This window comes from Daucus carota, chromosome 2, assembly GCF_001625215.2.
Source record: "Daucus carota subsp. sativus chromosome 2, DH1 v3.0, whole genome shotgun sequence".
NCBI lineage: Eukaryota > Viridiplantae > Streptophyta > Magnoliopsida > Apiales > Apiaceae > Daucus > Daucus carota.
The window spans coordinates 24,871,043-24,883,305 of NC_030382.2; the positions used below are offsets into that span (position 1 = coordinate 24,871,043).

The following is a 12,263-nucleotide window of genomic DNA, read 5'->3' on the forward strand; positions in this document are numbered from 1 at the left end:
TTTGGGACAAAATTATAGGTTTGAGGTGTTTTAGAGGTTTGACTACTAAAAAGTGTTTGGTAGTTAGCGGATTGAAATAGAAATTTGAATCCAAAAAGTTAATTTTGAAAAAGTTACTTTGAGAGAATTTTTGAATTAACGGTTTTGATTTGTTTGAGAAAAAACTAAACCAAACAGTTTCACAAGAAACAACTACCACTAATCAAAATATCTAATTCAATCCGCTAATCAAAAACAGTAGATTCCTCAGCACTGCTAATTCCCAAACATAGTTTATTATAAAATTCTAGCCCAGTAGCCCACCCCGTTTCATCTGCTCTGTTGGGTCTGTCAATTCAACCTATCCCTCTCCCACTGAATTCATGAAACTGCGTAGACACACAGAGTTAATCAATAAGCAAAAGGGTTGCAAGTAACTAGGTAGGCAATGGCAGAAACACCCAGAAAACTAAAGGGTCACAAGAGCTCAACCACTTATTGTATTGCCTCAACTCACCGCCCAGGCCTCATTGCCACTTCAGGAGAGGTACCCTCTTTCAAGTTCATGTCTTTCTTCGCTTACACATGCATACACACACACCCATGTAAGTATTTGTGATGATTATTAAGTATGAGGTGTGTGCAGTGTATTTGTTTTTGATTGAATTGGTAAAGATTTGATCTTTTTGATGTTTGGGACAGGATGGTTGTGTTTGCTGGTTTGATTTGAGGTGTAAAGATGTGTTGTTTGTGATGAATGTTGGTGATGATCCTGTTTCTTCTTTGTGTTTTAAGCAAGGTTAGTTACCCCGAGCCCCTTTTGGTAGTAAATTACATTTTTTCAGATTAGTGTGTTGATTAATTGTAGTTCTTGATTCTACTTGATGGATGAATTTGTTCGTAAATAGGAGCTATTTATTTATTTTTGTTGTGAATTATTTGTTATGTTAGTTTCATTGTTATATTATTTGTCAATTTCATGTAGCTACAGTTTGGTTCGTTGCACAAAAATGTTCTCTTTTTATTGTTAGAAGCAAGGAAGATAAAAAAACTTATTAGATTTTGATGTGGGGATGTATCGTTTATCATGTCGTGACAATTGGTGCGCTTTCTTTTGCTAAGTAATATCCTGCATTTCCTTTTTGGCTTGGTACAGATAATGAAGATATAATTTATGTATCCTCCGGGAATGGGGTCAAGAGTTTCGATGTGCATCAGGTTAGCATTTAAGTTCTTTCTCATTCGATATAATTTTCGCTACAGATTATCATTCATTCTTGTGTAAGCCAACATGAATTTGCTTAAAGCTCTGATGCTTTTATTAACCATATCAAGAAAGATGAATGCAAATAGCTGTTGCAAAGCTGCAGCCCTTCAAATATAGTTCAGCGCCATTTCAAGTGATGGAAAATAGAAACCATGTATGATATTAAGCCGTGCTGACCCATCAACCTAATATAATTACAGATATAGATATGTAATTGATCAAAATGAAAAAATTATTTAGTCATCTACAGGTTTTTAATCTCACATGCACATGACTTAACTGAGGTTAAACCCTTAACCTCTTATTACCAAAGAGAGAGAGAGAGATATCCTCTGGCCTATGGTCTGAATTCTTAGGATCATCCATTGCGAACTAATACTAAGAAGTTCCTCAAATCATGTTTCTCATATGCCGTGATTGGCTTACAACACTCACTAATCTAGTGTGATCGATCATTATTTATGCTCATATTAGAGAACTCGAACTCTGCTTATTTATTTATCTTTGTATGTGCATATACATTGTGCATATATCTTTAGAATGTGATATGGTTAGACCTACTTGCCTAATTTGTAGTCTAAAAGGATGGACCAACTAAAAACTCTTATATGTTTCTCCAGCTATTAGAATTTGCCAATAGCATGATTCCTACTAATAATACAGTACTACAGCATCTATAGCCTTCTTGTCAGAAAAGGTTCGTGCTTTAGTATCGAGTACCCATGTCTGTAGTACTAATATATGATCAATGTATTTCTGGAAGATGGGATCATCAAAGCCATTACAGAGTTACAACTACAATCAAGAGGAAATAAATCAGGTAATTATATGATTTTCACATTCCAAATTGTTTCCTCACCATTCATTTTACTTTTTAGAAAGAAGTTATTTGCATCATAAGTTTGTTCCACAAAACTATATATTCATCAAGTTATGAATGTTGGTGGTAGTCCTTTTCCATCTTTAAGTTTGAATTTTCTTGCCTATATTTTTGTCGTTTCCATTAAAATCCATTTATTGCTAAATTATTACTCCCTTTGTCCCATTGATTGTATACGTTACTTTTTGACACGCTTTATAAGACTTCTTTAAAGTATATCTCCATAATACTTTTTTAAATTTTTTCCTGAATAAAAGTTTAAACAATGAACGTATACAAATCACCGGGACGGAGAGAGTAATATTTTAAGCTTAAAGTATAAGCATAGTGCTTTTCATGCAGATTGTCTGTAGTTCAAAGTCATCCTTTGTTGCTGCTGCCGACGATGGTGGTGATGTCAAGGTATCATGTTTTGACTTGTAGATAATTAACTTACCATTACTTTTCTTTCCTTCACACACATATATAACTCATATAAAATGAAAGAGTCATGATTCTAATATCTATCTAAATTTTCGATATATTTCTTTGGACGTTTATTTGTTATAGAGGCACATTATTGATTGTTCCTGCTAAAAACTTGTATTTGGAAGAAACTAACTATGCCAGATGTTCAATTACTGATTGTTGATTCTTGCAGATCATTGACATTCGTCAACACCGCCCTTATAAAACATTACGAAATAGCCATGAAAGTGTATCCTTTCCGATCATCTTTTGTCTATAGTTATATGGACAAAATATTACAAAATTTTAAATGTTTTGCTAGCATTGAGATATGCAGTTTATCTGGTGTTTGAGCTGTTAATATCTTTCAAAGCTCCCTTCGTTCTTATTTCTTCTTTTGCATTCAACATTTACTTTTTTAAAGTTTGTTTCAACAACATAAATGAGTTGTCAATGTGGAAAAAACTATTCTGTAAGTTGCTTTGACTGCTTTCTTCAGATATGTAGCACCGTCCAGTTTCTTCCTTGGAGAACTTGGGAAGGTATTTTTTTGTAACTTGGTGCTCATGCTAGATGCTAGAGTCTTTAGAATAACTGCTAAGGAAATCTGAAGTTTATGCCTCTAAATGTGTTTAATACTGATGTGCTATTTCTTTGGGGGGATTTTTTGCAGTCATCACAGGTGGACTTGATTCAAAGCTCATTATGTGGGACTTCTCAAAAGGACGTCCGCTTAAAATTTTAGACTTTGGTGTGTTTCATCTTATTATTTCACTTTCATATCTTCTGCAAAAATCTGGATATTATTTTTTGAATTCTTAATTATATATTAGATGAACTTCTGACTTGTTTTTAGCTCCTAAATGAATCTGTGAAATCTAACGAGCACAAAACTGTCCACAGTAGAGAAAAAAAAACATATGCTCCTTAACAATGCTGTTGCTGTATTATCCCATTAATGACAGATTGGAACACATGAAACTACTGTTCTCATTTAAAATTAGGTAGTTTATTCAAATAAGGTACTGTTAATTGTTAAGAATTGAAAGCCAACTCATTGCAAAAAGAATGGAACTTTGAAGCCATACATTCTATGAAAATCTGTTTGGTTTTATCTTTTCTGTACATGTAACAATTAGTTAAAATACATTATCATTGGTTAATTGGTGTCGGTCTTGTCCTCGTTACAGGGAAGCCCGATGTCAATGCTAGAGGTAGTGCAGAACAGTGCTTTAACCCAGCTTTTGTCCATTCCATAGCAGTTCCTCAAGTGGATATGCTGGACAGAATAGGCAAAGTATGTGTTGTGGGAAGGGGTGATGGCATTGTTAGTGTTATTGATATAGAATCAGAACTCGATGATCCGAAGTTAAAAAATTCTTCAAAACATAAGAAAAATAGTCAATTAAGATCAAAAGGCAGTGTTTCTTCCTCGAATTCTGAATCCCAGGATCAAACTCGGAAAAAGAATATAAATCTGGATTACACTATTGGAGGACATACAGCTGCTGTTTCCTGTGTGTAAGCACTTATTCCCCGCCGTATTATTTCCAAGTGTTGTTGCTATGGTAATGAAATTTACTCCACAGGACACTTTCTACATTTGGAGAGAAAGGGAAATACATTATATCAGGTGCAAATGACAAATCAGTGAAGGCTTGGAATTGGTCTGCTTATGCTGATCCTTGTCAACCTAGCAACAACGATAGTCTCCTACATCTAAACATTAACTTGAATAGAAAAGTTAGCTTACCTCTTTTTCAAATATGACTTGTTCTCCTGATATTTTTCAACTTATACCCAACTCCTGACCTAGATTTGTATAACAATTGTTTACAGGTGAATTGGCTCTGCACCACTCCAAGTGATTCAGAAAACCTTATAGTCTGTGATACGTCCAAGCTGGTGAAAGTTTATACTATTGCATAAATCAAAATAAACTTCTGCTTACCTGAAAGCAAAATGGTCTGGGTGTTGCGAGCAGGCTGCAGCTTTTGAATGCACCTCACTTGTTCATTTAATCTTGTAGAATTGAAATTGCCGAGAAACAAGAATCTTGTGAATTTTTCAGGCAGCATTTGGAACATGAGACGAATCGAAATTCTAAAGGTTAGTAAATGTGAACAGCTAGAAGAATTGCATGATCAATTGGGGATGATTACAAGCTTAAGGGAGCTAAATGTAATGAAGGCTACTATGTTAAAATTGGCTCCTGATATTAGTCAGCTCTCGAACATAAAATATTTTGATTAGGTGATTGTTGTCATTTGTTGTGCATTTTATAACAACTATGCACCTTCAGATATGCAGAAATGATATAGGCATAAAGTCAAGGAGAAAAAAATATAAATATTAACATATAAAAGATAAAGTAGGTTTGTAGTACAATTTTTATTGTTCAGAGTGGATTTGCAGTAAAATATGAAGAATGATTAGAGAAGAAATAATGATATAAAGTGAAGAAGGTGAAAATTTAAAGATAGAATTGTTTTAACAATTGAGTAATGGTTGGAGATGCCTAACAAATTAAGCTAAATTGTTTAAGACTAGCAAATACTGGGAGCCAACCATAGATTTATTTAAAATTTATGCGGTCATTGAATTTTTATTAAATTATTTATTAATATTAATCAATAATAAACAATAAATATATTTATGTGGTAGCATATATCTTTCTTCCGGCCTTTCATTAAGGTGTCTACAGTGAGTACTACAATTATGTCCACACTGGGCTTGCCATCCTGCAACATGAAAGATGCAGACATCTCCCTGGGATATTTAGAGGAGTATCAAACAATAAAATGCAGGGAAAATTCTCTACTGGATTGGGTTGGTGGGAGGTACCCTGATATTTTGAAACATAAATTTTAGTGAATTTCAATGCTTCACCTTTAAATTCCTAAATTGAATGGAAAATCTAATAGTGAAAAACCCGAAAATAATATTTTGAATAGTATGCGCGGTGGAAAAGAAGAGTATCATACTTAAAACTGACAATGATGTGTGAAGAAAATTTTATATAAAGATAACAGACTCCAACAAGAGCATTTACAAACTCACAATCCAATTCAAACTTTAAACATAAAATGATGAAGTTGATCACCTGCTTTTTGGCAGCCACAGTGTTGCTTATTGTGTTGCAAAACCACCTAGTTGCTTCATTAAGTCGTAACCTGCAGAAAATTGCATTGTTCCAGTTTAAGCAAAGCTTGACAATTAGTGCTCCTACATATTGCTCCTATTATTCTTACTTGGATTCTATCAATGTTTATAGTATTCCTTCACACCCAAGAACGATGAACTGGAACATGAGTTCAGATTACTGTACATGGGAGGGAGTTAGCTGTGAACACGCGACAGGGGACGTAGTTGGACTTGATCTAAGTTGCAGTCAGCTGGTAGGAGCCATACTTCCAAACAACACTCTCTTCCAACTCTCTCATCTCCGGTTCCTCAACCTTTCTTGGAACGACTTTTCCCTCTCCAATCAGTTTCCTCAAGAATTCGGGTTTTTTGCAAAAGGTTTGTCACATCTCAACCTCTCTAATACTCAATTTTCAGGGACAGTCCCCTCAGATATATCTCATCTGTATAAACTGGTTTCACTTGATCTTTCTGAACTCCGTGTCAAGCTGGAATATCAAGTGTTCCGATTACTCCTGCAGAATTTAACTCAACTGAGTGTACTGAAACTAAGAAGTGTTGACATCTCCTCTGTTTTACCAATGAATTTGTTTGCTAATCTAAGAGTTCTTGACCTTGGGGGTACTGGCTTATATGGAGCACTACCCGAAGAGGTTTTCCACCTTCCCAACTTGGAAGTACTAGATATAAACAATGGTAACATTAACCTTAATGTTATCTTACCTAAAGTCAAGTGGGGATGTAGTGGAAGTCTCCAACACCTTATTTTCGTGGGCATAAACTTATCCAGAGGTATGCCAGATTCAATAGCCCTCCTAGAGTCTTTAGCCACTTTGGTTCTCTGCAACTGTAATATGTCCGGATCTATACCAAAATCAATAGGGAACCTTCGTCGACTTACTAAGTTGGACCTCAGTCTCAATCATCTCAATAGCCAAATTCCAAATGGTTTAGCATATACAAACCTAAGAGTTCTTGATCTTTCTTATAACAATCTCAGTGGACTATTACCCACTTCGTTGTTTGAGTTAACGTCATTGAAAACCTTAGAGATCAGTTGTAATGGTTTAAAAGGTCAACTACATGAATTCGATTCCTCTAAGTCTCAGTTGGAACATTTTTCTTGTAAAAATAATTTACTGTATGGACAGATTCCACAATTATTTTCTGGACTTGTAAACCTCAGTAAACTAGACTTGTCATCGAACAATTTCAGTGGTATTTTGGATATTGAGATGTTTTCACCCCTTAAATACCTCTCTACACTTTCTCTGTCATATAACAATATTTCACTCAGAAGTACTGGTATGGCCACACTCCCTCCCAAGCTCAAGTACTTGTACTTGTCATCTTGCAACATGAAAGACTTCTCACGTGTATCAAAAGATGCAGAGAACATTAAATATGTTGACCTATCATATAACCAGATTGATGGGGTGATTCCTCACTGGATTGGATTGGTGGGTAGGGACTCTTTGTCCTATTTGAATCTCTCTCACAACAGCATACAAGGTGGTCTTGAGGGACTGCCTTGGAATGTTTTAAATATTCTTGATCTCCGCTCAAATTTGCTCAATGGATCATTGCCTAGCTTGATCTGTAATACGAGCTCTCTCGAGATTCTGATTTTGTCTTATAACAATTTGAGTGGTGTCTTGCCAATTTGTTCAACGGACGTGAGTCGCCTTATAGTGTTTGATGTGCGGATGAATAATATTCAGGGGAGCCTTCCATCAAACTTAACAAATTTTAGGTATTTGAACAGTATACATTTGCATGGGAATAAATTAGAAGGAAGAATTCCGTCTTCTTTTGCTAAATTTGTTTTCTTGGAAGTTTTTGATCTTGGAAGCAATCAAATAACTGATACATTCCCGCAGTGTTTGGAAGCTCTTCCAAATCTTCAAGTTCTTGTTCTGAAATCAAATAAGTTTTATGGTCTTATAAACAAGAGTTCTAGCTCAGATCACCCCTTTCCAAGCTTGAGAATCATTGATCTGTCAAACAATGAGTTTTCAGGTTCACTTCCAGCGATGTATTTCAAAAACTTCAATGCTATGATGGATGGTGAGCCGTATAAAATAAGGCCTAGTTATATGGGGGATGACTATTATAGTGAATCCATAAGTCTAGTGATCAAAGGAGTAGAGATTGAGTTTTTAAGAATAATAAATGTGTTGACAACCATTGATTTCTCGAACAACAATTTTGAAGGAAAGATCGTGGACTACATTGGGAATCTAGTTTCACTCAGATTTCTCAATATATCTCACAATTATCTCACAGGCCACATACCATCCTCGATTGGAAAATTGTCAATGTTGGAATCACTAGACCTCTCATCCAACCAACTTGATGGAGATATTCCTCAACAGCTCACTAGTTTATATTCATGTGCATTTCTTAATCTATCTTGCAACCTACTTAGAGGCCGTATTCCAAAAGGGGCACAACTCGATACGTTTGAAAACAGTAGTTATGCCGGTAACTCTGAGCTGTGTGGACATCCCTTGTCTAGAAAGTGTGATAATTATGATGGGACTCATGAAGAAAAGGATGAGGATGATGATTACTTTCTTACTGGTTTTACTTGGGAAGCAGTGGTGATTGGATATGGCTGTGGAGTTGTTCCTGCATTTATCATCGGGTACTTGATGTTGCTAGCAGGAAAACCAAAGTTTGCTGGAATCATTGCCAAGGAATTGGGTCTCAAGATCAAGAGGTTGGATATTAGAATGCGATAAATAAAGATTCCCTTTAAATTGTAATATGTATTTTACGTTAACTGTCAGCCCAAGTATTCATTAATTGTGAAATAATATGTCTATCTGTTTCCTACCTGATCTAATTCTATAATCCTTTGGGCGATAATTCTTTTTGCAAAGTGCAGATGTATATTTTATGACAATATTTTTTCATTGGTGGAAGCAGAGTATGAAATAGGTTGTCTTTTGATTTGGTAGAGATCAAAGGAAAGACTATTCTAAGCTAGGATCTAAGATGACCTCTGGCTCTCAGCATGCAATCGTTTAGAGCATCTCCAACAGCCACTTAGTTAACTCTTAACTATAATATAAAATATTAAATTTCTAGTAAGTTAGTGCAAATTTAAGAGCCTTAACTCCAACAATGTTCTTTATACTTGCTCTTAAGTTTATGTTTTATTCTTGTTTAGACTTATATATGACACAAATTCAAATGCAATTGGAGTGAATGAATATTTTATTGTAAAAAATAAGTTAAGAGCTATGTAGTGGCTCTTAACTTTGAGGAGAGAGGAGAGAGAAACAAGAGACTCTTAGTGATTTAAAGAGCCACTAAGAATCTCTTGGAGCAACATTTTTTATCTTCTTCCTCAAATTTCAAGTTAAGAGTATCAATAAAGAGCCTCTTAGAGATGCTCTTATAGATACCGGAGTCGGCAGCTTCACAGCAACCTCTATTCTAAGTTCATAAAGTATCCAACTCTAGGGCTAACAGTTTGTTATAGAAAAGTGGCAGAGATAAAAGTTATAACTTGACTAACAGACAGAACAACACAAACTCTAATGTTAGGAATCAATAATTTTTGATGATAACATAAACATTTTGTAACATGTCTTACTTAGAATCTTTATCAAATTTCAGTTGTAATTGTTATATTTCTTGTCCTTGGGAATTATCAACGGATGGGTAGAATAGGATGGCTAATTGTAAATATCCAATGCCATGTAATTTTATCTAAGTGAAGGATATTCAACTGATAAGATGTAACTATTCAACTGATGAAGACTGGATGATGTTTCAACTGATGAAAATCAAGCATTCAACTGAAGACAAAGTATTCAACTGATGATGCTGAGGAATTCAACTGATGAGACTGGAACAGCATTCAACTGATGGAGTTTGTAATTCATTCAACTGATGAGCCTGGCATTCAACTGATAAAGTCAAGAGCAGTTGAAAGCAACCAAAACTTTCAACTGATGAAGCAAAGATCAGTTGAAAGTGACTAGAGCTTAAGTCTGACAAATCACATGGATCGAATTACACTAAAATAGACATGGAAGCCTAATTAGGAAAATAAAGAAGAAGCAGAAACATACTTATCTCATGCAGTGCAATATGGATCAAATCAAGATGATGGTCAAAGATGAAGACATCTCAGAAAGCATGCATAAGACAAAGTTGTGCAGCATTGTTTTTAGATTAGAGTGCATTTTGTAATCTAGCTAAAAGCTTTGTAAAACTTGGAGTATATAACCAAGTTAGAAGCATCAGTTGAACTTGTTCAAATTACTTGAGTGAAAAATCTGAGAGTTAGAACTTGTTTGAGTGATGAACCAGCAGCTGTGCGAATTGTAATCAATCCACAGATTCTTATATATAAAATCTCACGGGTGGATCTTTCAATCCACCCGTATTTTTAAATACTTGGTGTTTTCTGTTTTACTGTGATTAAGTGTATTGCTTCTTGAATCTTTTAATTTGTAAAAGATTGTATTCAACCCCCCTTCTACAATCTTTCTTATAGTTGGTGTAAAATAACAATTGGTATCAGAGCGAGGTTCCCAACAAACAGGGAAAAAGATCAACACTGCTAGAGAAAGATGGGAAAGAAGGATGCTGGAGTGAAGATTCCTGTTCTTGACAAAGACAACTATTTTCACTGAAAAGTGAGAATGCATCTGCATCTGTTGTCTATTGATGAAAGCTATGTGAACTGCATTGAAAAAGGACCTCATGTCCCCATGAAGGTCTGCACAAGTATGGGAGCTGATGGTGAAGACATGGTAGGTAAGATGATTCCAAAACCTATCCATGAATATTCTCAAGAAGATACTGAAGAAGTGCACAAGGACAAGAAAACCATGAACCTTCTGTTCAATGGTTTGGATCAAGAAATGATTGATAGTGTTATTAGCTGCACAAGTGCCAAAGAAGTTTGGGACACCATCAGGACCATCTGTGAAGGGAATGAGCAAGTAAGAGAGAACAAAATGCAGCTTCTGATTCAACAATATGAGTCATTCCATTTCAAGGCTGGTGAAAGTTTGAGTGATACATTTAACAGATTTCAAAAACTGTTAAATGGTCTAAAGCTCTTTGGAAGAGTATATCAAATTAAGGATTCAAACTTGAAATTCTTAAGAGCTCTTCCCAAAGAATGGAAACCCATGACAGTCTCTCTCAGAAATACACAAGAATTTAAAGACTATACTCTAGAGAGACTGTATGGAACCTTAAAGACTTATGAGCTTGAAATGGAGCAAGATGAAGAAATTGAGAAAAGCCAAAAGAAAGGGCATTCATCTGTGGCTCTAGTTGCATCTCTAGAGGATACTGTCAAGGACAAGGGAAAGTCTCAAGTTGAAGAAACTGAGAAGTTGGTCAAAGAGGAGAGCTCAGAGTCAAGCAAAGGAAAAAGGAAAGAGAAAGATGTAGTTGACTCTGGTGAAGAAAGTGATGGAATTGATGAGCATCTAGCCTTCCTGTCAAGAAGATTCTCCAAACTAAAATTCAAAAAGAATTTTAATTCTGCAAAATCATTTAAAGGCAATCCCAAGTCTGATAGAAGCATGGTAGACAGATCAAAATTCAAGTGCTTCAACTGTGGGAATGCAGGTCACTTTGCAAATGAGTGCAGAAAGCCTAAAGTTGAGAAGAAATCAAGTGAAAACATTGACTACAAAAAGAAATATTATGAACTTCTCAAACAAAAGGAAAGAGCATTCATCACAAAGGATGATTGGGCAGCTGGAGATGATTCTGATGAAGAGGAGGAGTTTGTCAATCTAGCTCTAATGGCCAACTTTACAGATCAAGAAGAAAACACTGGAAGCAGTAGTCAGGTATTCACTACAAACCTAGTTGAGTTAACTAAAGATGAATGCAATGCTACCATAAATGAAATGTCTACAGAATTGTATCATTTGCATGTTTCTTTAAAATCTCTCACTAAGGAAAATAGTAGGATTAAGGAAGCTAACACCTTTCTTAGTGATAGAAACAGTGCCTTAGAAGCTCAATTTATTGAGTTTGAGAAGCTGAAAATTGAGTGTTAGACAGCCAAGGATGATCTCTTGGTTGTTCTGAAAAGAGAAGAGATCATAAGAAAGCAGCTTGATAAGGAACAAGAGATTATTGCCAAATGGAAATCTGGAAGAGATGTTTCTACCAATATCATTAACATGCAAGGTAGAGAGACTTTTGTAGAGAATGAATGGAAGAGGAATAAGAAAGTGCTTGAGGTATCTGAGAACAGTTCAAGTGATGAGAATACTGATGATGATCATCAGTTGAAAAGCAAAGTCTCAACTGATGAGAGTCATCAGTTGAACAAAAACTCATCAGTTGACAAGAATGTTCTCAAGAAGCTTAACAAGAAATATGGCTCTGTTAAAAAGAATTTTGTTAAAGGTGAGAATAATTCTTCTGAGACCAGTGATAGTGTTAATAACACTCTCAATTCCAGTAACAAGAACAAAAAGAAGTTGGATACTAATGAGCATAAATCTGAGGAGACTAAAAAGAAGAAAGGAAATAGAAATGGCAAAATAGGAGTTA

The 12,263-nt window shown here is 35.2% G+C and overlaps 1 protein-coding gene and 1 pseudogene across 1 annotated transcript; both read left to right on the forward strand.

Moving 5' to 3' along the window:
• The first annotated feature begins 276 nt into the window (after positions 1-276).
• LOC108208777 (uncharacterized) lies at positions 277-4,878 on the forward strand. Its single transcript, XM_017379304.2, has 11 exons — positions 277-526; positions 682-778; positions 1,136-1,197; positions 2,010-2,066; positions 2,469-2,528; positions 2,767-2,823; positions 3,073-3,115; positions 3,247-3,324; positions 3,764-4,094; positions 4,163-4,316; positions 4,413-4,878. The coding sequence occupies exons 1-11, from the start codon at positions 428-430 to the stop codon at positions 4,500-4,502; spliced, it is 1,128 nt and encodes a 375-aa protein (XP_017234793.1). The 5' UTR covers positions 277-427; the 3' UTR covers positions 4,503-4,878.
• A 131-nt stretch (positions 4,879-5,009) lies between these two features.
• LOC108207219 (disease resistance protein RPV1-like) overlaps positions 5,010-12,263 on the forward strand; it is a 104,583-nt pseudogene continuing 97,329 nt past the window's right edge.